The following is a 23,103-nucleotide window of genomic DNA, read 5'->3' as shown; positions in this document are numbered from 1 at the left end:
CAATCGGTGCCTGCTACCCTCGATCGTGTAATGTGTCACGCCTGGACGACTCAGTAATAGCGCTCTACAAATCTCTCCCGAAAAACTTGTTTGATTTCTTCCATAAAAGTTGTGGGGGGTGGACATGTCCATCTGTGACAAAGGTTCAAATACAATTCATATAATGTTCACAGGTATTGCGGAACAATGGCAGCTACAAGGAAAGAAGGAAAGCAAGAGTCCTGTGCTGTGCTAGCAGAGGAGAGTCTCGCCAGATTCTGGAGTCAACACGGGTATCTGTTTGCGGTTTCAAGCTTACTGTACAGCAAGAGAATGTAAAAAGAAAAAACGATGGAAGGAAATTGCTGAATATTCCAGTGTGACTGGCTGTCAAAAAGTGGTGATCTTGTGGCAGGATCTGAACCAACTCGATAAGAGATTAAAAACCAGGATGAAAAGTCATAAGAACATAAGAAATTTGACAAATGAGAGGAGACCACTCAGTCCATCACACCCATTTGTTTAGCTAATAGCCAAGCTGTCCCAATATCTCATCCAGATTCTTCTTAAAGGGGGCGGCACGGTGGCACAGTGGGTAGCGCTGCTAGTTCGCAGTTAGGAGATCCGGGTTCGCTTCCCAGGTCCTCCCTGCGTGGAGTTTGCATGTTCTCCCCGTGTCTGTGTGGGTTTCCTTATGGTACTCTGGTTTCCTCCCACAGTCCAAAGACATGCAGGTTAGTTGTATTGGCCATTCTAAATTGTCCCTAGTGTGTGCTTGGTGTGTGGGTGTGTGTATGTGTGTGTGCCCTGTGGTGGGCTGGCACCCTGCTCGGGGTTTGTTTCCTGCCTTGCGCCCTGTGTTGACTGGGATTGGCTCCAGCAGACCCCCATGACCTTTAGTTAGGATATAGCGGGTTGGATAATGGATGGATGGATGGATTCTTCTTAAAGGTTGTTAAGGTTTCTGCTTCAACTCCATGACACGGTAGTTTGCTCCAAAGTCCCACAACTTCTTTCTTTCTTTGGGTAAAGAAGTGCTCCCTGACTTCAGTTCTAAATGCACTTCTTCTTAAATGTCACTGGTGACCTCGCCGTTTAGTTGATTCACCGTTTACTTTTGATGAAATCCTAGTCATATACAATCAGACTAGTGGTGGTGTTTAGTCCTGTAGGTGTGACTGAAGTCTAAGAAGCAAAAAAAAATAATCACATCTAGCAGCAGATTATAATGAGCCACAGAAAGGACCAAAATCAAAATAGGTCTGAAAATATTGAAGGGACAAAAAGGCTAAATAGTCCTGTGGCAGGATGTTATCAAGTAATCTCCACGCTGTCCAGTATAAGAAGGACTCTATTAGTGACTCTTTAGGGGGAAAAGCACTCTTTGAACATTCTGCCTTAACTTTCAGCAATGGCAGACGTTCACTACTGTTAAGGTATACTCATCACCAATGATTAAGGGGTAAGTTTGGTGTTTTTCAAGTCAAACATTGTTTCATCTCAAACATATGTCACACACATGTGCCTGGGAGACACTTTCACGGCCGACAATGTCGACTTGTAATTCCACCCAAAGCCACATGTTGGCGCTGCCTTAGAACGCTTTTCCCTTCCTTCCTCCTGCTGATCTGGAAACCAACAAGTCAAGGCCTTATGACAGCAATTCCAGTTCCTGGACTCCTGGACCCACCTCACCGCCTTCATAACTGGCATCACTGCCATCTTTCTCCAATCTAACAATGGACTCGCATCTACAAAGACATTACTGACATCACACGTTACATCTGTGTTTGTTATTTTGCTTTATAACATACAGGGATTGTCTGAGGGTGCCCCAAACCTTTCTTTTGCGTTTCGTTCTCAGAAGGTTTACTTATGCATTTGCCATGCGAAACTGTGTTCCAAAAGTGAAGTGCTTTCTGTACATTTTTACATAGCAAATCCAGGCATTTCAGAATGGAAGCTATGGGGGAATGGGACGCTTGGAAAACAAAAACCTTAAAACTTATTGAATACATCAAAGTGTCAAGCATTGATCTGCAACTTGAGATTACACACATGTTGTAAAATAGCTTACACATATTATTTTTGAACAAAAAAAACAACTATTTCTAGAAAAAGACCAGCTACATGTATTACATCAGTGCTCGTCTGTCTTCGCAACAACCTTTCACCCCAGAGCGTGGCTGAAAGACAAAATCACAGTAAACTGTTCATCCACGTGCTTGATATTGTGTTGATTTACTTCCAGATTTCTGCGAGAACTCCTTCCATGAAGGGCACTTCTATCACGTAAGTGAATAGAAAATGTATCCTTACCTCGAGAAAAGTAGGACCAGGAATACGCAGTAGTAATGACCACTTCCAGATCCCTTTCGTTGTTAAAAACATTCATCTAAAACATGGAAGGCATGTTTTATTATTGTGAATCTTTTTGCTGCTTCAAAATGTTTTTATGTTCCCATGGTGCCATGTGTCCTGTAGGTTCCATTATAAAACCAGCTACGTGTTTGTTGAATTTATTGAAAATGCTTTACTTTAGAACACAATTTTTCATGGTAAATGCATACACACCATGTTTGTGAAGAAATAACTTTGACTTGAAAAATACCAAACATATCCTTTAAAGGACAAGCAGAAACAAAACATCCATCCATTTCCTAACCCGCTGAATCCGAACACAGGGTCACGGGGGTCTGCTGGAGCCAATCCCAGCCAACACAGGGCACAAGGCAGGAACCAATCCTGGGCAGGGTGCCAACCCACCACAGGACACACACAAACACACACCAAGCACACACTAATCGCCAATCCACCTAACCTGCATGTCTTTGGATTGTGGGAGGAAACCGGAGTGCCCGGAGGAAACCCACGCAGACACGGGGAGAACATCCAAACTCCACGCAGGGAGAACCCAGGAAGCGAACCCAGGTCTCCTAACTGCGAGGCAGCAACGCTACCACTGCGCCACCGCGCCGCCCGAACCAAAACATCTTCCAACTCAATCAGTGGCGTGCAGGGGGTGAGGGCCGAGGGGGCGACGGGGCAAAGAATGAATGAGAGGAAGATCAGTAGAATGGTGAGGAGGCAGAGAGAGGAGCTGGCAAAGGTGGACGAGTTTAAATACTTGGGATCAACAGTGCAGAGTAATGGGGAGTGTGGAAGAGAAGTGAAAAAGAGGGTGGAATGGGTGGAGAAGAGTGTCAGGAGTGATTTGTGACAGACGGGTATCAGCAAGAAAAGGAAGGTAGTGAGACCAGCTATGTTATGTGCAGAGTTAAAGATGCTAAGATTTGCATTGGGTGTGACGAGGATAGATAGGATTAGAAAGGAGGACATTAGAGGGTCAGCTCAGGTTGGACAGATGGGAGACAAAGTCAGAGAGGTGAGATTGTGTTGGTTTGGACATGTGGAGAGGAGAGATGCTGGGTGTATTGGGAGAAGGATGCTAAGGATAGAGCTGCCAGGGAAGAGGAAAAGAGGAAGGCCTAAGAGGAGGTTTATGGATGTGGTGAGAGAGGACATGCAGGTGATGGGGGTAACAGAACAAGATGACGAGGACAGGAAGATATGGAGGAAGATGATCCGCTGAGGCAACCCCTAACGGGAGCAGCCTAAAGAAGAAGAAGAAGAAGAATTCTCAGTGAAGCGCTCTGACCTCTACTAGAAGTGCTTGCACCAGGCCTGACTGGGACCCAAGCAGAGAAAAGAGGCCCTCCCTTGAAAACATTATGAAAACTATGTTTATCTCACATGGGACAGGAAACCCACGAGTCAAACAACCTTGAAAAGGGCTTCAGCACGAGAGAGATGCTCGGCTCCCTCAGTCCCGTATGCACCGTGAACGTGTTAAGGGTCATTTGTCCAACCTTGGTGCAGTGAAGTGTTTTTCTGAGAGTGAGTTTACCTCACTTATTTCATCTCTCGTGTTCTTTTCCTAGCTAGTCCAGTAAGGTAAGTCAGAGAAATATGTAGTCTTGCAAAATTCTTATATGTAGAGGAGTTCAGTCGGGGTTCTGGGCCTTTCAGATCTTCCATGTAACGAGAGCGTCTGACCAGCCTGGCTTTAATCAGCACTGAAAAAGAATTCCTCAAAGATGAGGTAAAAAATAAAATAGTACAATTGTTTTTGGAAAGGAGATCTAATTTAGGGAAACAATCTTAAATGAATATTTAATTTGAATAAAGTGTTTAAATATGCCTTTCTGTATCATATTCATCTGCCTTCTTTACCATTCACTTTGACAGCACCTCAACTTAGGGGGCATACAATCAAGGAGTTTGCCCCAGGTATCTTCTAGCGGCTGCACGCCACCAACTCGAATGTAAAAATAGAGACACAAAGAGAATCAAAACACAAGACGAGGTGAACGTGAATGAGGAACGTAACAAGGATTTGGAACTGCAAGACAACCAGTTTCCACGAGAATGTGGTCACCTGGAAATCCTTATTGTTAAACAGCAAAATGATTTGAAAGGTCATGTTTTTTATGAAGTGGTGAGGCCTAAAAGTACCAAGTCAAAGGTCCAGTCCTCACCACTTATCGTGCGACTTTATTCAGGTCGACTTGCCGGAGTTTCTACAAATAAAAATAAAATGCGCACACATGTTCAGGAATTGAGTTGACGGTTTTGGAAGCTGGGAGTGTTGCAAATTTTATTCCATTTACTTCATCACAGAGGTAGATAGAACATTAATTTTTGAAACAGTGAGTCACACCCAAAAATAACAGTGATAATAGAATGTAATTACATGCATCAGTGGAGTACATAATGTGCCGTACGCATTTTAATAGCACTTTACACCACCACGTATTTCAAAATGGAGCCCTAATAGTCTTAAAGAGGCTGATAATCGGTGCCTATAAAAAAGTATTCACCTCCTTGGGAGTTCCCACCTTTTCTTGTTATATAACTATGAATCACAGTGAATACTTTTTGGCTTTTTTGACAACAGAAAACAATTCCTTAATGTCAAAGCAAAAGCAGATCTCTGCAAAGGGCTCCAGCTTAATTACAAATATAAAACACGAAATCGTGGACTGCATAAGCTTTGAAATGCAAAACAAGAACACAAAATGCAACATGAATTGATTCACTGACACAATGTCTTTCTTGTGTTTCTGAGTGGATGAATAGTAATTTACTCAAACTAAATAAAGAGAAAACTGAAATTTTAGTGATTGGCAAAAATGGATATAATGAGGTTATTAGAAATAAACTGGATACATTAGGATTAAAAGTCAAGACGGATGTAAAGAACTTAGGGGTGATTGTTGACTGTAACCTGAAATCGCATATTAATCAGATCATTAGGACAGCATTTTTTCACTTAAGAAACATAAGTAAAGTTAGACCTCTTATATCACTGAAAGATGCTGAGAAATTAGTTCACGCGTTTGTTTTCAGTCGACTAGATTACTGTAATGCACTCCTCTCAGGACTACCCAAAAAAGATATAAATCGTTTGCAACGAGTGCAGAATGCAGCTGCTAGAATCCTAACTAGGAAAAGAAAATCCGAACACATCTCTCCAGTTTTAATGTCACTACACTGGTTACCTGTGTCATTCAGGATTGACTTTAAAATACTGCCTATGGTTTATAAAGCCTTAAATAATCTCGCTCCATCTTATATATCGGAATGTCTGACACCTTATATTCCAAATCGTAACCTCAGATCCTCAAATGAGTGTCTCCTTAGAATTCCAAGAACAAAACTTAAAAGAAGTGGTGAGGCGGCCTTCTGCTGCTATGCACCTAAAATCTGGAATAGCCTGCCAATAGGAATTCACCAGGCTGATACAGTAGAGCACTTTAAAACACTGCTGAAAACACATTACTTTAACATGGCCTTCTCATAACTTCACTTTAATTTAATCCTGACACTCTGTATATTCAATTAATTATCATTACTATTCATGGTGGCTCTACAATTCATACTAACCCCTACTTTCTCTTCTGTTTTTTTTTTCTAGTTTTCTGCGCCACCACCACCTGATCAAAGCACCGTGATGTCCCTACACTGATGGATTAAAGAGCTGAAGTCCACATGACCATCATCATCATCATCATCAAGTTCTTCCATGACAATCCTAAATCCAAAGAGGACTGTTTCATTTATGTTAGGTTGAATGCCCAGAGGGGACTGGGTGGTCTCGTGGCCTCAGAACCCCTGCAGATTTTATTTTTTCTCTCCAGCCGTCTGGAGTTTTTTTTTTTGTTTTTTCTGTCCTCCCTGGCCATCGGATCTTACTCTAACTCTATGTTAATTAGTGTTCTCTTATTTTAATTCTTATTTATTTTGTCTTTTTATTTCTCTTTTCCTCATCATGTAAAGCACTTTGAGCTACATCATTTGTATGAAAATGTCCCATATAAATAAATGTTGTTGTTGTTGTTGAAGAAATTTCTACAGAATTATCTGCAAACATGGATCACCAGGAAGTACATGAAGACCACCTTTTATTCTACTGTAGCAAAATATCAGCTCTGTGCCGCCCTAAAATGTGTTGCTTAGGAAATGCATAACAAGTTTGACAACCAGAAGAATTAAGATGGCATCAGAAAATGACATGAAAATACATAACTAGTGAAAAATGATCTCTAATCAAATAACAGATGCCAAAATTGGTTTCTGTGACATCACCAACTTACAGTGCACTCCATAAATATTTAGGACAAAGACACATTTTTCCTTGATTTACCTCACAGTTTAAAATTATAACTCAAACAATTCATTGGTGATTAAAGTGTACATTGTAGACTTTCATTTAAGGGGATTTGCATACATTTTAGTCACACCACGTAGAGATGACAACACATTTCAGGGCACCATAATGTTGGGGTGTCACAGGTGTTTGTGCTTCCTCAGGTGTGTTTCATGGCTTCTTAAGACACCTCAGTTTGCTTCTACCTTTTCAAGTCTGTAGTTGCCATTGGTCAACATGAGTACAAGATCTGGGCTAATAAAAGTCAAAGAAGTCATTATGAGACTGAAAAACAAGAATCAAACCACTAGAGACATCAACACATCCTTAGGATTTCCTAAATCAACTGCCTGGAATATCAATAAGAGGAAAGAACACAATGGTAGCTCAGTAATCACCAAGGGACTGGTAGGCCAAGGAAGACCTCCATTGTTGATGACAGAAGAACCATCAATGTGGTAAAGAAAAAGCCCCAAACACCTGTCTGACAGACCAGAAACAGTCTTCAAGAGGTCAATGTGGATGTGTCAGAGGCGACTATCAGCAGAAGGCTTCACGAACAGAAATACTGAGGTGACGACATTGCAGTGGTAGCCACAAAAACAGGATGGCCAGATTACAGTTTGTGAAACAGGACTTAAAAGAGCCTGCAGAATTCTGGGAAAATGTTTTGTGGACAGGTGAGACAAAAATGACCCTGCATCAGACTGATGGCGAGAGCAAAGTGTAGAGATGAGAAGGTACTGCCCAAGATCTGTTAAACATGACGGTGGGGTGTTCTGACTGCCACACTTCTCTTGATGGTGGAACTGTCAACAGCAGTCACACAATGGATTCTGAGGTGTACAATAATATCTTATCTGATCATGTTCCAGTAAATGCCTCCAAACTCCATCCATCCATCCATTATCCACCACTTATCCGGGGGCAGCAGCCTAAGCAGGAAAGCCCAGACCTCCCTCTCCCCAGCCACCTCCTCCAGGAGGACCCCGAGGCGTTCCCAGGCCAGACGTGTCCTGGGTCTGCCCCGTGGCCTTCTGTGGTGTTATGGGTCCACAGCTCGTTGAGCAAAAGCCATTCGTTTTAAATAAATGATCGCCGTGCTCGTGGCTTAGCGAGGGGACGTTGGGCCATAGTGGACCGCGGGGATATCCGTAGGGTGGGTGTTTCTCACCTAGTGCACAGGTGAGGAACTGCCCACATTCGTGATTGTCCCGTGGCTAATGCTGCAGTTGCTGTGGCCCTCGTCATTTTAAAAGAAGCGCGAGTCGGTTGTGAAGGATGAAAAAAAAAAACGGGATCGAAAGAAAAGAACGAAAGGAAAAGACAGGACGGAGGTTACAGGGAGCGAGGAATGTAGGTCGGTGAGAGAGAGAGCCGCAAAGGGCGGGCGAGCGAACTAGCGGTCACGGGCAGCTGCGAGGGCCTGGGGTGTTGGGCCTGCACCCAGGCGGTTGAGTTGGATGTCGCTCCCGCTGAGCGATCAGGTAGCGGGAGTGACCAAGGGAAGGCGACTGGCCGCAGAGAGGCCATGGGAAGGCGACTGGCCAAATGAGAGGCCATGGAAAGGCAGCGGTAGTTGGGAGGCTTGGTGGTGGAGTCCCCAACGTGGGCGACCTGGCAGTTGGTGGACATCAAGTCTCGGGGACTGGGATGAGTGCCAGACCGGAGCCAGGGATCGGGAGGTCTCCAGTCTCGTGTGTGTGAGAGAAGAGGGCAGCTGCAGAGAGCGTCTCGCCTGCTGCAAAGCCCAATTGGGAGAAGCAGGTGAGACGCTAACATAGAAGAGCACCGGATTTGTTGGTTTTTTAAAGGCTGCTTCCTAAAGAAGTTTGGTTTTTAAGGATTGTGGGTTTCTTTCTAGTGTTTTAACCTCCACGTTTTCATTTCAAGGATTATTTATTTATTTAATGAAGAACTTTAAAGTACTGCACTATTTATTTGAACACTGTTTTGATGGACTGTTTTTAATAAAAACACTGTTTCACTTTTAACCATCCCCTTGCTCAGATGCTCAATTATTGCCTTCACTGACTAGCTCACTCGGTTTCATTATCGACGGTGTTGGGTTCAAGGGTTCCCAAAATCACATGGGAGTGTGGAGCCAGAACCCACATCGTCACACCTTCTCCCAGTGGGAAATGCCCGGAACAATAACACGAGGGAGGCATCCTTACCAGATGCCCAAACTATAACTGACTCCTCTTAATGTGTGAGGAGCAGCGACTCTACTCCAAGTTTCTTCCGGATAAGTGAACTCCTCACCCTCTCTCTAAGGGAAAGTCCAGCCACCAGCCTTCAAACTCATCAAGCTAAAAAAATTGAAAATTCTTGAAGTCCAAGTTAGTCACCCGATTTAAATCCAGTTGAGCAGACCTTCCATATGCTGAAGAGAAAACCTAAGGGGACAAGCCCCGTGAAACAAGCAGGAGTTGAAGATGGCAGCATTAGACGGTTGGCAAAGTTTCACTAGAGAAGATGCTCAGCACCTGCTGATGTCTATGAAACGCAGACTTCAAGCAGTCATTGCATGCAAAGGAATATGCAACAAAGTCCTAAAAGTGACTGATTTAATAGACCCGCCATTCCTGTGTCCAAAACATTATCCATCCATCCCGCTATATCCAAACTACAGGGTCACAGGGGTCTGCTGGAGCCAATCCCAGGCAACACAGGGCCGCCAGGCAGGAAACAAACCCCGGGCAGGGTGCCAGCCCACCGCAGAGCACACACACACATACACACACACAGCTCACACTAGGGACAATTTAGAATCGCCAATGCACTTAACCAGCATGTCTTTGGACTGTGGGAGGAAACCGGAGTACCAGGAGGAAACCCACGCAGGGAGGACCCGGGAAGTGAACCTGGGTCTCCTAACTGCAAGGCAGCAGTGCTACCCACTGCGCCACCGTGCCACCCCCAAAACATTATGGTGATCTGAAATGGGGGGACAGTGTAGAAAAAGTTTTTTGTTATTTCTACACTGTGTGACTGAAATGTAAGTCTGCAATGTGTACTTAAGTGTAACTGTGGAGCAGAGGAGTAAGTCAACGAAATGTGTTTTTGTCCCAAACATTATGGAGGACCCTGTACATTTCAATATATAAAATGTCATAAACAGCCCCCCACTAGATGAGTAACTAATCCCAAATGAACACAAATCAGAATGGTGTTGTTCTGTTTGCTTTTGGAGTGCTTCACTTGCAGTGGTCAATTTTGTATCCTGGTTCTGCAACACTCGTTTCAAAACAATCCCTGGGCTGATTATTTTGGACCCCGTATTGTATGTCGCTTTAAATTAAAGTGTCTGCTAAGTGAAAAAAATGAAAACGTAAATCCATCTACATACAGAAGATCGTAAAGCAAGCTGGGATGGCGATCGCTTTATGTATACAGTAGATAGGAATAAATTCTAACATATCCCCATTTCTGCAATGTTTAAATGCTTTTCCAACATCCAAATCATATTATCTGCGTTGGGCTGGCGCCCTGCCTGGAGTTTGTTTCCTGCCTGGCGCCCTGTGTTGGCTGGGATTGGCTCCAGCAGACCCCCATGACCCTGTAGTTAGGATATATCGGGTTGGAGAATGGATGGATGGATGGATGAATTCTTCTTAAAGGTTGTTAAGGTTTCTGCTTCAACTCCATGACGTGGTAGTTTGCTCCAGAGTCCACCAGCAGACCCCTGTGACCCTGTAGTTAGGATATAGCGGGTTGGAGAATGACTGACTGAGTGACAGAATCATATTATGTGATATCATCTCCTGTTGAATTCTGCTCTGTGCCTGTAATATTTCTATTGCACTATTATATTGTATTGAGGATGATTTGTGTTCTGTTCTGTGTATTGTATTGCATTGACCCCCACTACATGCCCAACCTACCTGGAAAGGGGTCTCTCTTTGCACTGCCTTTCTCTAGGTTTCTTCCATTTTTTCCCTACTAGGGTATTTTCTGGTAGTATTTTCTTGGTTGGGGGGGCTGTCAAAAGGCAGGGCCCGTTAAAGCCCATTGCGGCACTCTTTGTGTGATTTTGGGCTATATAAACATAAATTGTATTGTATGCTTTTCTGAGAATTTTTAGTCTTCCTTATTCCTGGCAGTATTCATTTTATATTCCTCCCGAAAAAAAATGTTTGCTTTTATCTTTTAAAATTGTTTTACATTACGCCTGCAAGAAGTGATTTAGCAGCATAACATACCAAGGCATACATGTGTGTATTTCCCCTAAGAGGCGGGGCCACCTGTCAATCACTGCCAGGAACTGCCCACCTCCCTATAAACCCGTGTCACAAACAAACTGTGATTGCATTCACTACACTTTTGGCACACAGGCTTATTTTACTAAACTGGAAGAATCCCAACTCTCTTCTTTTAAGTCAGTGGGAAACCGATGTTTTATACTATTTGAAATTGGAAAAAATGAAATACTCAGCTAGAGGATGTGTACAGAATTTTTTCAAAACCTGGCAGGATCTAATCAGTAATATTTTAGAATAAGCTCTTAAAGCGCAGAGGAAGCAATTCTCTCCATTCCTCTCTATTGGCTTATCAAACTCATCACTTTAGGTATGTTTACAAGCCTTAAGTTTTACCCCGTTGGCCATGCTATCGCTCTGAGGGGTGGGGGTCGACTTGTTTTTCAATCTCAATCCTATTTTTTGTAAAAATTGATCGATTTGTATGGAATGATTACAATAAAATTATTTTTAAAAATAAATACACCCGTGTCTCCTATGGTTCATTGTGAATTCGCTCTGGAGTTGGTGAGTTCTTGTGCCCTTTTGCTGTGCTTTTTTTCGGAATATTCTGGATTTTGACCATTTTGCTCTGTTTGTTTGAACTCATTTCTAAATATCTGTATTAAGACTTGTTTGCTTTGGATTTCCTTTGTGTTACAGACAAGTCCTTCTGCCTCTTGCATACCACAGAGCATTATTGTGTGCCTCAGGCAGTTTGTGGAAATAAACCTTTTTATCTTTATAAAGATTCCTTCAGGCCGTTTTTGTGCCCAGCCAGGGCTATTGACAGGATTTCCCCCACTATTGGGCATTTACTTTTAAGGCTTACATACTTTAGGACACCCAGACATAAAACACTTAAATGTACACAGAATTATGGAATATTTTACTAGGGAAACCTACAATAAATTCATAAAAACTGCTGATCGTAACATCTTGGACTTTAGATCAATTAGGGCCGTTTCTTTTAATCTGAAAATGATGTCTGTTCGCCTCATATGCATCTCAGCTCCATTGTGCCTGTGACCATCTCGGACTCCAAATCTCCTGTGATGTACTAACAGTTCTCAGTTTGGTTTATGATATATTCAATTATTATGTGTTGATTTACACATTCTGTTACCTTGCAGTTTTATGTTGTACTTTGAATGATGGGAAATGTGTTATAAATTGTTACAAACCAATCTAATAAAGGAATACAAAGAAGAAAATGAAACGTAATGAACCCCAAGCCCTAACACTCCTTTTTCATGTACGTAAAACAACCCAGGACTGAAGAGACAGAGCAGCGGGAGCAGTAGGACAGGGGAGAAGAAGGTGACTAAGTAGACTTACTTACACAGAATCCCCACTTGCCAGTGGCCGTCGAGCCCGACTTGATACCGCGGATGTGTGGCATGTGATGGCATCTGGGAAACAACATCAGCACAATGCCCAATAAACAATGAGATTTAACCTGGATGGAAGAGAAAATGCATTTTTAAAATCTGACATGTTCACCTCGCCTCTTTCGCTAGTTACAATCTGCACACAATGTCCCAACATTCAGAAAGTCGTGTTTAAAAAGCCCACTTTCACAAAGAAACTTTATTCCGTTCACATGCCAAGACAGTCTGCTATGTTAAAAAAAAAAAAAACAGCTCATTATCTGCGCTTCTGCAACAATGTACCTTGTCTCTTATTGGTTCGGTGCCACATTATGTGATGCCGATGCCAAACTGTGCAACATCTAGCGACAGAATATCTCAAAATTTGCCAGCCCACTTCAATTTAAACGAGTGAAAACTACGGACGATGCCATATTTTCTGACCACGTGCAGATTTTCCAGCACAGTCGTGCTCGGCCCTTCTTCTGATATGCTGTCCGATGGAAACCACCGCTGCATAAAAGCTGCAATTTCAGCCCTTTTTTCTTTTTTCCATATTGCCATGGTATGGAAAACACATCAGAGATCAGACAGCCGAGCTTCTCTTTAGTTTGTGTGGCCTGGAACACCTACCTTCGTTGTTCTTCATCGCTGAGTTTATCTGCATTATGCCTTGGACGTCAGGTCTCATGCACACAGAATCTACTTCTACGATTGACAGCAACTGTGGAAGACTAGCCCTGGCGCAAACAGGCAGACACCAATGTTCCAAACGCAACACAACACACACGTTTATTTACAATATACAGTGGAACCTCGGGTCATGACCGTAATTCGTTCCAAAACTCTGGTCGCAACCCAAATTTCCCCCATAGGATTGTATGTAAATACAATTAATTCGTTCCGGACTATGTAAAAATATATATTTTTTTCAAGATTTTTAAGCACAAAAATAGTTAATTATACCATAGAATGCACAGCGTAATAGTAAACTAAATGTAAAAAACATTGAATAACACTGAGAAAACCTTCAACAACAGAGAATACTAACATTGCAAGAATTCACGCCACAGCCTTACGAACCGCTCACTGTAAACACTTTTTTTAATGAGTTTTAAGCACAGGGGAAAAAAATGAACATTTGTAAAATCCTTAATTTAAACAAAAACTAACCATAAACAACCAAGAAAACTAACCTTGCATGAGTCGAGCTCTGTCACGATGGAAGTAAGGAGGAACTGGGTGGAGAAGAGATTACAGTTTTGAGGTAAAGTCCCTCTGCGTGATGCACGTCTGACCGAGAACTAAATGTAAAAACATTGAATAACACTGAGAAAACCTTGAGCAGAGAAAGCTAACCTTGCAGTCTCTTTAAAAACAAGCCCGGTGCATTCTTTAACTGCCTTCTTGGCCTTACTGCCCGCTCTCTCTCTCTCTGCACAGGAAGAGACTGAATACGTGCGGAAATCATCGGCAAGTATGAACTGGAAGAGAAACTGGCTTGTTCTTCACCCGAGTGTGTCGTCGTGAACAGATGCAAAAGTTTGGCAAACGTTTTGGTCATAACCCGATTTGTACGTGTTCAGAGACGTTTGTGACCCGAGGTTCCACTGTATACAAGTTTCCAGTTCCACACACAACCCAGTGTCCTTTCACTATACACCCCCAAGTCCGGGCCTTCCACTAGTCCATCCTTCCTTCACCGCCTCCACTCCTCTCCTCTGAGCTTCATCCACTTCCGCCCAACTCCGGCTCATGACTGGAGGGAGACGGCCTCTTTTATGTCCACCCGGACGTGCTCCAGGTGCCCTCCGATGAGCTTCCTGATGTGGCAGAAGTGCCGCATGAGCACCCGGAAGCACCCCGGGTGTCCCTGGTAGTCCTTCCGCCAGCGCCTCTGGGTGTGGCGGAAGTGCTGACGTCCAGGGCTTCACAGTCGTCCGGGCACCCGCTGGCGGTGACCACGGGCCCCTATATAGGGTGGTCCAGATCTAATTATGCAATTTTTATTATGCTATAACTGATTACGTTTATTACATACAGAATTCACAAAAAATTATTTTTGTTGCCGATAGATGACAACACCTGCCCTGCATTCTGAAATGGCGGGGAGACGGTTGTCAGTCGAACAGCGGGTGCGATGTGTTCGCCTTTTCATAATTGGATCTGGACCACCCTGTAGAGTTGAGCTTCTATGCTCAGTTCCCGTGGCCCCCATACAAACCAGGGCAGCTGCCCTCCCCTGGTCCGGGGGAGGCGTAGTTCCTCTCCCAATCCTTCTAGGCGTCCCGGCTGGCCCACCACAAACATTAAATTTGTTTGACTATTTTGTGGCCAGTCGCAGAAGGGTCAAGGTGTCACAACAGGCCTTCACAGAAGCGCACCACTGATTGCCTTCAAGTGACTAAGATGATGTCAACGAAGGCTGTAAATGCAAATCGCTCAATATGATGGGGCCGCAATGCAGATCTGCTACCGTAACATGCCATAATGGTTTCCTGAGGTGTTTCTAAATTATTCAAAAGTATGTGGTGCTGTTATCTAATGTTTCTGTTGTCAGTGATTCTGAAAACAAGAATTTAGTACTATGAACCCGGGATAATGGAAACATTGCCTTAGAGATGGAATCATAGTTAAGTATAAAGAAATATATGAAATCATCGGAACTCCCCAGGTCGTTCAGCACAACTACACTCACTGAAGATAAAAGGAGTCTGAGCGCCTCTCTCTGGGGATAGAGAGGAAATAGAAAAGGAAAAGAAAAAGAAAAAGAGAGCGGGGAGACAGAAAGAGAGGGACAAATATCAAGGACAAGAGTTGGCAGGCAAGAGTAACACTGAAGTCTGGAGAGCAAACGGGTGCTTGGAGGTATAGAGTTGGCCATGGCGGTGAGAAAGAGGAATGGCGCTCTAGGGACAGGATCACTCCTGTTCAGTAACCAAAGAGCTTCAAGAGATCAAGATGGTGTGGAGATGGTGGACCTGGGCTTGGGTGTGCCTGTGGTGACTGGCTAAGGTGGCTGGGAGGTAGGCCTTTACAATGACAGACCACGATGGCCAGTGCCTCGGCTCCCACTGACTGGACCTGATGGGCGAGTGGGGTTGGAGAAGAAAAGGAGAGGCACTTAGGCTCAGGAAACAAAGAAGAGCAATCCGATTTTATTCCTGTTTTTTGAATCTTTTTATTCACTGATTTTAGTCCCTTGAAGAACACTAGATTTTGATTTATGGAAGAAGACAGCACTGCACTTTATGTATTTGGACAGTCCCCATTGATTGAATAAAACTTCACAATCCTAGATAGATAAATAGATAAATACTGTAGATACTTTATTAATCCCAAGGGGAAATTGCACCATCTCCTGCTGTTTGTGAGTCCTCATTGCACTAGTCAGGACTATCGATGAAGAGAGCAGGGCTGCAAGCATCCCGGGCACCACAGTAATTCACACACATTCTGCTGCAAGTGAAACACCACGTTTTGCAAATTCTTTTGTGGAGCAAAACACTGAGATAAACTGCAAATTCAATTTGCCTTCCTCATGGCTAAACACACTGCTTGAGACGTCAGCTGCCATTCCACTCACCAAACTGTATCCGAAGGGAGCCAGTGCATGGGACAGCTGCTTCTTCCACTGATGTGAGAAGGTGCTTTCCTTCAGCCTTATTTTTGGCAATATGCACACCTCCTGTAGCCTAAGAAATGGAGGGAGACATGTTTAAAGGCATGCAGCAAAAGAAGCTGAAGTCTCAAATTACTATTGCGGGCAGATTGGCCGGGCAGCCAAATATCTGGACCCTGAAAGCAGAAGGATGCCAGTTTAATGCCCCACTTATGACCCCTAACATTCACCGTCCAACTTGAAACTGCAAGAAATTTAATTATTAAAGGGTTTTACTTAGAAATGTTCCGTTTCAAATTTAGACAAATCTCTTCTGTACCTGTAGTACTGATGCATTTTTGAGGGCTCTTTCCTCAGATTTATAAATATTCATGCAAGATAAATGTGCTGTACCTGGTGTCACACACAGGGGATTAGGGGGCAGCCAACAGGCCCGACAGAGCACGAAAAGATGCGGGATTGGGGTACCGGACAACGTATCAATGCCTTTCTCTCTTCCTTACCAGAAGATCAGAGTTCCGCAAATACATAAAAAGACGTTCTGAAGACGACCTCCTGACAACAAAAACCAACGCACATCCGCATCACTTACAGTTCTCCCATAATGACGTCATCTCCGGTCCCTTACTGATGTCCCCACTTCTGGCTCCCGTGATGACGTCTCCTCCATCCCACTCCGTTTACGTCACCCTCATTTTCTCTGCATCTGTAATCCTTCCCGTTCCGACACTATAAAACCTCCCTCTGTCAACTATTCATCGTCTTTTGTGCAGTTTGTATGCCAACAACCAGTGGCTCAGAGTTGTCTTCACTGTCTGAGTTGCTTACAGTATACGGGTTACAGTTCCCCAACCCTTAATTTGTTTCTCTCCGCATTTTGTTCTTCACATTGGAAATACTGCAACTAGTGTAATTAAGAAGGTCAATTCACTTACTAAACAAACTAAATGGACTAAAAAATGAAAATAAATTCACGAGAAGACACTGATACAGAAATGTTGAAACAAAACATTGTTAGAAAACTACAAAAGCATAGCACTTTAGTTTAGGTAAAGTAAAAATTCATCTATTAATCATTGACTGTTATGTAACAAGACCTTAAACACTTCCGTGGGTCTTTATAACACTTACAGACCATCAGTGACCAACTAACAAAACGTCACTTTGGAGTGATCTGCGGGGGCTTAACTGATACAGATTTCTCTTGATACTGCATACTAGCAAAATACCCGCGCTTCGCAGCGGAGAAGTAATGTGTTAAAGAAGTTATGAAAAAGAAAAGGAAACATTTTAAAAATAACGTAACCTGATTGTCAGTGTGATTGTTTTGTGACTGTTATGAATGTTGCTGTCATCAAGGATTTGATTCTCGTTATTTCTTTCAATCAGGGTCGTATTTGGTGGACGTGTTGTTATGAAGTTACATCCCGTGTTTGTCAACCGTTGTAAAGATAACAGGTTTCATTCATCGAAGTGTTCACTACGCAAATCGCTACTCGTGAATGTAAGATGTTCAACAGGCATTCCCGGTATTAACTTGTGCTAAACATACCATGTTGTGACGTAAGGAGAGCTGACTGTAAAAAGGCAAGGAGGCTCGTATTTTGAACGAAAAGGGAGAAGACAGGGAAGGAGTGGAAAAGTGAGAAGGAAAATTGTTTAAATAAAGAGCTAGGAAGGTGAATGGAAAGGAGCAGCCAGCGGTAAAGCAAGGAAGACTTCGTAATAAGGACGGTTCAGTGCACGTAGAAGGTGTAACGATAAGATTGTTAAGCCTTATGATAATGTTCTCGCATGGAGGATTTAGAGAGACGCACTGGGAGAAGTATAATCTGAACCTCTCTACAGTTTTGTTTATTTTCGGATTGTAATGTTCATCAAATTTACGTATCATCTGGTCCATTGGCGGACCATGCATCTCACACCTAGGCCTTCAGTGGTGCTCCGTCTGAATCAACCCGCCCCTCAAAAACTAATTTATGGTTATAAAAACCATCTTAATATGCAGAAATACAGTATAAAGAGCCACTGCATCGCAGATAGATAACTCCTGTAGCCACAATAAATGCCTTTATTGAATAGACAAACCAGGGGTGAACAAGTTCCTTTCTACTGCAGCTACAGCCGCGATACACATAAAAAGCATCAATAACAACTCATAAACTTGCAATAGTTAGGAAAATCGCAACATTTTACTCACCAAAAATCCAGATTATTTGTAAACCAAATCCATCCTCCTCTCTTTCCTCAAAAAGAGTTCAATTACTCTGTTGTACGGATTATCCGTGCGCTTCAGTTCCATCAAAAAGTCCCTTTCTATCGCCATCGAAGCTAATGCTGTTTGAATTCACTTTAGGGCTGAAAATGTCCGCTCGACAGAAGCAGTGTACATGGGAATGCTCACCGCCAAATATACCAATGTGAACAGCTGCCCCATGCTCTCATTCAGATTTTTCTGATGAAGAAAGTCATGGAGATCAGTGGGAGATTTTCCTGCAAAATCATCCATGGCATACATTACAGTCAGTTCTGTTTTTAGCCAAGACAGATCAAAAACCGCTCCGTGGCTCTTATGTTAAACTGGAGAAGGCTGCATGCGGGAAATTTTTCTTGTATTCCCGAAACTTCTGGGGGTCGATGAGCATGACAAACATCAAGTTTTCATGGTCTTGAAATCTGGTCTGTGTCTGGGAAATAATATTGTCCAGAATCCTGCCATGGAGTTGGCCGTAGTGTGCGCGAGGATCTTGCGCTCGGAGCGCCTGCGGTGCATTCAGTGGCCTCGTAGAGTTCCTCATATCGACTTCTATCCAATCAATGAGTCTGAATACGGTGACGTTGCCGTACGCCTGCTAGAGGGCCCTACTGACACCAACTCAAAATCTGATTGGTTGAAGCAACAGGTTAATTGACATTTATTCTGTGTTAGAGTGCCTGCACAATGGATTGTGAAGGCCTCTCTGCCTGGCAACAAATGATGGCTGAAATGTGATTGGTTAAATGCTTTAATACAAAAATACATGTCTGGAAGCAGCACAACCATCGAAAAAGCTATGAAAGGAAGCGGACAGAATATTTGGAATTATTTTATAAGTATTCATGGACAAAATATAATTAACATCAGTTTGTGATTCAGATATTTTTTTAGGCCAGCAGAGAAGGCATGACTTCGCCAGGTCTTTAGCATCGAGGCTTTATACCCTGCATCTTCTCATTAAACTTGTATCTCACGAATATCTCGTGCGATCTTGCGATGTCAACGGCTTCATTTAATTTTAGCTCAGACCCGGCACTTAAAAGTTTCTCTCGCACTTTCACTGAGGGAGGGTTTCAGCAGTAGCTGCACTTATAAATATGCTAAGCACAGTCCTTTAAACGCGAATATTTACCTTATATGGGCAGGCACTCAATTACGTGGGAGGCGTGATGATGCGGGACGCAACTCCGCCTCACACGGCGACCGAGCTGCAGGCTATTACAGTATATAGACGAAAGTAGGTTCCAGTTATGACCGTTACGTGTAGAATTTCGAAATGAAACCTGCCTAACTTTTGTAAGTAAGCTGTAATGAATGAGCCTGCCAAATTTGAGCCTTCTACCTACATGGGAAGTTGGAGAATTAGTGATGAGTGAGTGAGTGAGTGAGACAGTGAGTCAGTGAGTGAGTGAGGGCTTTGCCTTTTATTAGTATAGATTTAGTAAAAGATCTGCGAATCCTTCATATTAACAAGTCATTTTACCGTCATGTCAATACTCCACACGGACCCACTGATGTGTTGTAAGTGTTATGAAGATCCAAAGAAGCCTTTGTTAAGGTCTTGTTAAGGTGGATTTTTGCAGTTTTAAACTAAAGCGTTACCATAAATTATGCTTTTCTTCCCACATGTGGGGTTACTAAACAAAACAAAGTGGTCAAACTTTTAGTGTGAATTTGCCAATAACGTGGTTACAGTAGCATTGAGTCGATACAAAATTTTGACTTTGGCATCGATACCAGCTTTTGGACCTCAGTACCAAGACAGTACCAAAGTAAATAACAGAAAACTCCAAACACCCAAGTTAAGCCACACAATTGTGCGCCTCCCTTGTGCATCACGCCACTACACTGCATTACACACCACTTCCCTTTTGACAGCATAAAGTGTACATTGAAGCAAATCCCCCGAAGTCACGATCATGTCAAAGCAATAAGAAAGGGAAGTTTGGGATCCTCGTGAAGCCTCAAATGTGTAGAAGCAATTTCACCAGGAGGTCTTGATTGTGTTAAAGCAATTTGGTGGGGTCTGTGAAGTCTTGATAGCATTAAAGTAATTAGAAGAGGGGGTAGCGGGTCTCTATGAAGTCTCCATTGTGTTGAAGCAAGGGGGGGACCCATAAAGTCTTGATTGTGCCAAAACAATAAGAAGGGGTGGGTAGGGGATCTACCATGTAGTCTCAATTGTGTTGAAGCAATGGCAGGGGGTTGTCCCTTGTCCCCAATGAAGTCTCAGTTGCGTCAAAGCTGATGTTTACTTCTGGTACCGAAAATCCTGAAATGGTGGTACATTACCAAGACTTGCTGGCTGAGGTCTCCAGGACTCTGACTGTGTCCGGCTTGTCACCGACTGCTTTTCTACAATTAACTGAAGGACAGAGGATGTTGTTTTTCATTTATGTTAATTAGTTTCTACGTTGTTTTTGATATGCGATAGCTCTGTAAATAGTGACTGGTATCTATTCTGGCATTTTGACTTGAGAGTTGTCACAATGCTCTGCGCCTGCGCTTGGTGAGGAGTACTTGACAAGAACACAGTAGTGTGTACTGTCGTGTTGTATTCCTGAGGAGACCATGACAGATTGGCCATCTAGCTCTGTGAAGAAGAGGATTACCTGTGCCCTGTGTCTTGTGTCTTGTATTTACCCCATTTTTGACACCCATTGCACATCCAACCTACCCCAATGGGGGTCTCTCTCTGAATTGCCTTTTTCAAGATTTATTTCACAGTTTTTCTATTTCCTAAAGAGAGTCAAGGCTGAGGGTCTGTCAAAAAAGAGGGTCTGTTAAAGGCCATTGAGGCCTTCCTTGTGTGATTTTGGGCTATACAGGAAATAAATTGCTTTTGTTGTTGTACCGCTTTAAATTTTAGGGTTTTTGCTAATTTGTCAGTTCCACTATATACTGCAACTAGTGTAATTAAGAAGGTCAATTCACTTACTAAACTAACTAATGGGACTAAAAAATGAAAATAAATTTACGAGTACACACTGATACAGAAATGTTGAAACAAAACATTGTTAGAAAACTACAAAGGCATAGCACTTTAGTTTAGGTAAAGTAAAAATTAATCTATTAATCATTGACTGTTATGTAACAAGACCTTAACAAACACTTCCGTGGGTCTTTATAACACTTACGGACCATCAGTGACCAACTAACAAAACGTCACTTTGGAGTGGTCTGTGGGGTCTTAACTGATACAGATTTCTCTTGATATTGCATATTTAGTCTGGGAATCTTTCATATTAACAAGTCATTTTACCGTCATGTCAATACTCCACACTGACCAACTGATGTGTTGTAAGTGTTATGAAGATCCAAAGAAGCCTTTGTTAAGGTCGATTTTTGCAGTTCCTGTATTAAGGCGTTAGCACAAATCTTGCTTTTCTTCCCACACGTGGTGTTTACCAAATAAAACAAAGTGGTCAACCCTAATTTACAATACTTGGCCACCGACAAAGTACAAATATTTTTTAGGGCTCGGGTTAAGTAAGCAGATGTGTTCAAAAATCTTTTTGTCCAAACTGCTTAACACGTTGACTGCCAAGCGCGACAATACTTAAAATTTGTTCCAAACAGCAGTGTAAAATCAGAATGTTATTCTAAATGACTAATTAAACCCATTTTATTATTGAGCAAAAAATCTAATTTGAGTTCATTTATAGTAGGCATATGAAACAGAAAATTCCCTGCGCATTACTCCAAGAGAGAGAACTCGTGTGGGTCTAACACGTTAGATATTACACTCAAATGTCTCAGTTTCGGTTTGAATTTCGTAGCGTGAGTCGCAAAGCGTTGAGAGATACACAGATGGTTGTGGCTCTGCATGTTTCATTTATTTTTGTGTTCTGATTTCATTGTTCTCATTTTCAGATGCCCACTATCCTCTGTTCACACAAATGTCCTCCTATTTGATGCTATAAGCCGCAGGGCGTTACGTTCCACGAGATAACCTAAAAGTGGCGTCCATCTGTAGATCGCCTGCTTCAAGTTAACTCAAATTGAGCACTCGACGTGTTAAGGAGTAACGTCTTTGTCTTTATCTTTTTCGATTTTTATCTCCTGCATTGTCAACTGGCCAAATCATGGAGAGATCCATTTACGCTAATGAGTTTTGACTTTGTGTTTTAACACATCTGCGGCTTTATATGTACTAGTTCTATATTTCATAATTTGTAAAGTCTTTACCTGAGAAATCGTTCACAGCACTCAGTGCATAAAATAAACTGTAATGTATTGTATTGTTTCCTTCAGCCCACCCCATACCACCAGGCTTGATGGCAGTGCAGGAGGTGCAAGAATCCCCCCAGGGTGTTTGACATAAGCAGCCGTATGGGAGCTGTAGGCCGTGCGGTTCTTACCCAATCACATACATGTCGATGTTTCCTTCCTGAACACTGCAGGCCAGCCAGGAGATGAAATCTCGAGTGGGGGCCGTAGATCCAACGTTCCACGTTATAATTTTGATCCTGTCAATCATGAAAACGCAGTTATGAACCTTTCATTTATTTATCACCAAATAATAAAAAATACAGGATTAAAAACAAATACAATGCAAGTTGGTTACTTTCTCATTTTCTATTTGCTGGGAGCCATTCTGGATACCAGTAGGCCAAGCTCATTTTCTTTGCACTACTAGGCCACAAACAAAATTGGGTAAAATGGAGGCGACACAAAGCACGTGGCAATGAAGGACAAAGTCAGAGTGATACAGGTGTCCATTTAAGGAGGGGTCCAGTCACCATAACTGAGGAAAAGCAACAACCTCCACCTCAACTTCAAGAAGGAGCCCAGTCAGCCGACTAACCACCAAAAATAGGATCGATGGAGCCTAAGACAGAGAAAAAGACGAGTTTGAATGTCCCATTGAGAATCTGTGGCGCTATTTAAAAACTGCTGTCCAGAGGTGCCATCCCACCAACCTC

General features: G+C 42.8%; 1 protein-coding gene across 1 annotated transcript in view; it reads right to left on the bottom strand.

Annotated features, from left to right (window-relative positions):
- Positions 1–22,658, bottom strand: part of LOC120524363 (phosphatidylinositol 4,5-bisphosphate 5-phosphatase A-like) — a 52,818-nt gene extending 30,160 nt beyond the window's left edge. Inside the window, exons 1-3 of the mRNA XM_039746225.1 lie at positions 22,540–22,658; positions 15,886–15,994; positions 12,272–12,388 (exon numbers count right to left, since the gene is read on the bottom strand). Of these exons, the coding sequence (XP_039602159.1) occupies positions 12,272–12,388; positions 15,886–15,994; positions 22,540–22,658 (345 nt within the window). The remainder of the gene's footprint in view (positions 1–12,271; positions 12,389–15,885; positions 15,995–22,539) is intronic.
- Between the last annotated feature and the right edge of the window lie 445 nt (positions 22,659–23,103).

This window comes from Polypterus senegalus, chromosome 2 (genome assembly GCF_016835505.1).
Source record: "Polypterus senegalus isolate Bchr_013 chromosome 2, ASM1683550v1, whole genome shotgun sequence".
Classification (NCBI taxonomy): Eukaryota; Metazoa; Chordata; class Cladistia; order Polypteriformes; family Polypteridae; genus Polypterus; species Polypterus senegalus.
This window is presented reverse-complemented; position numbering and strand designations above follow the sequence as displayed.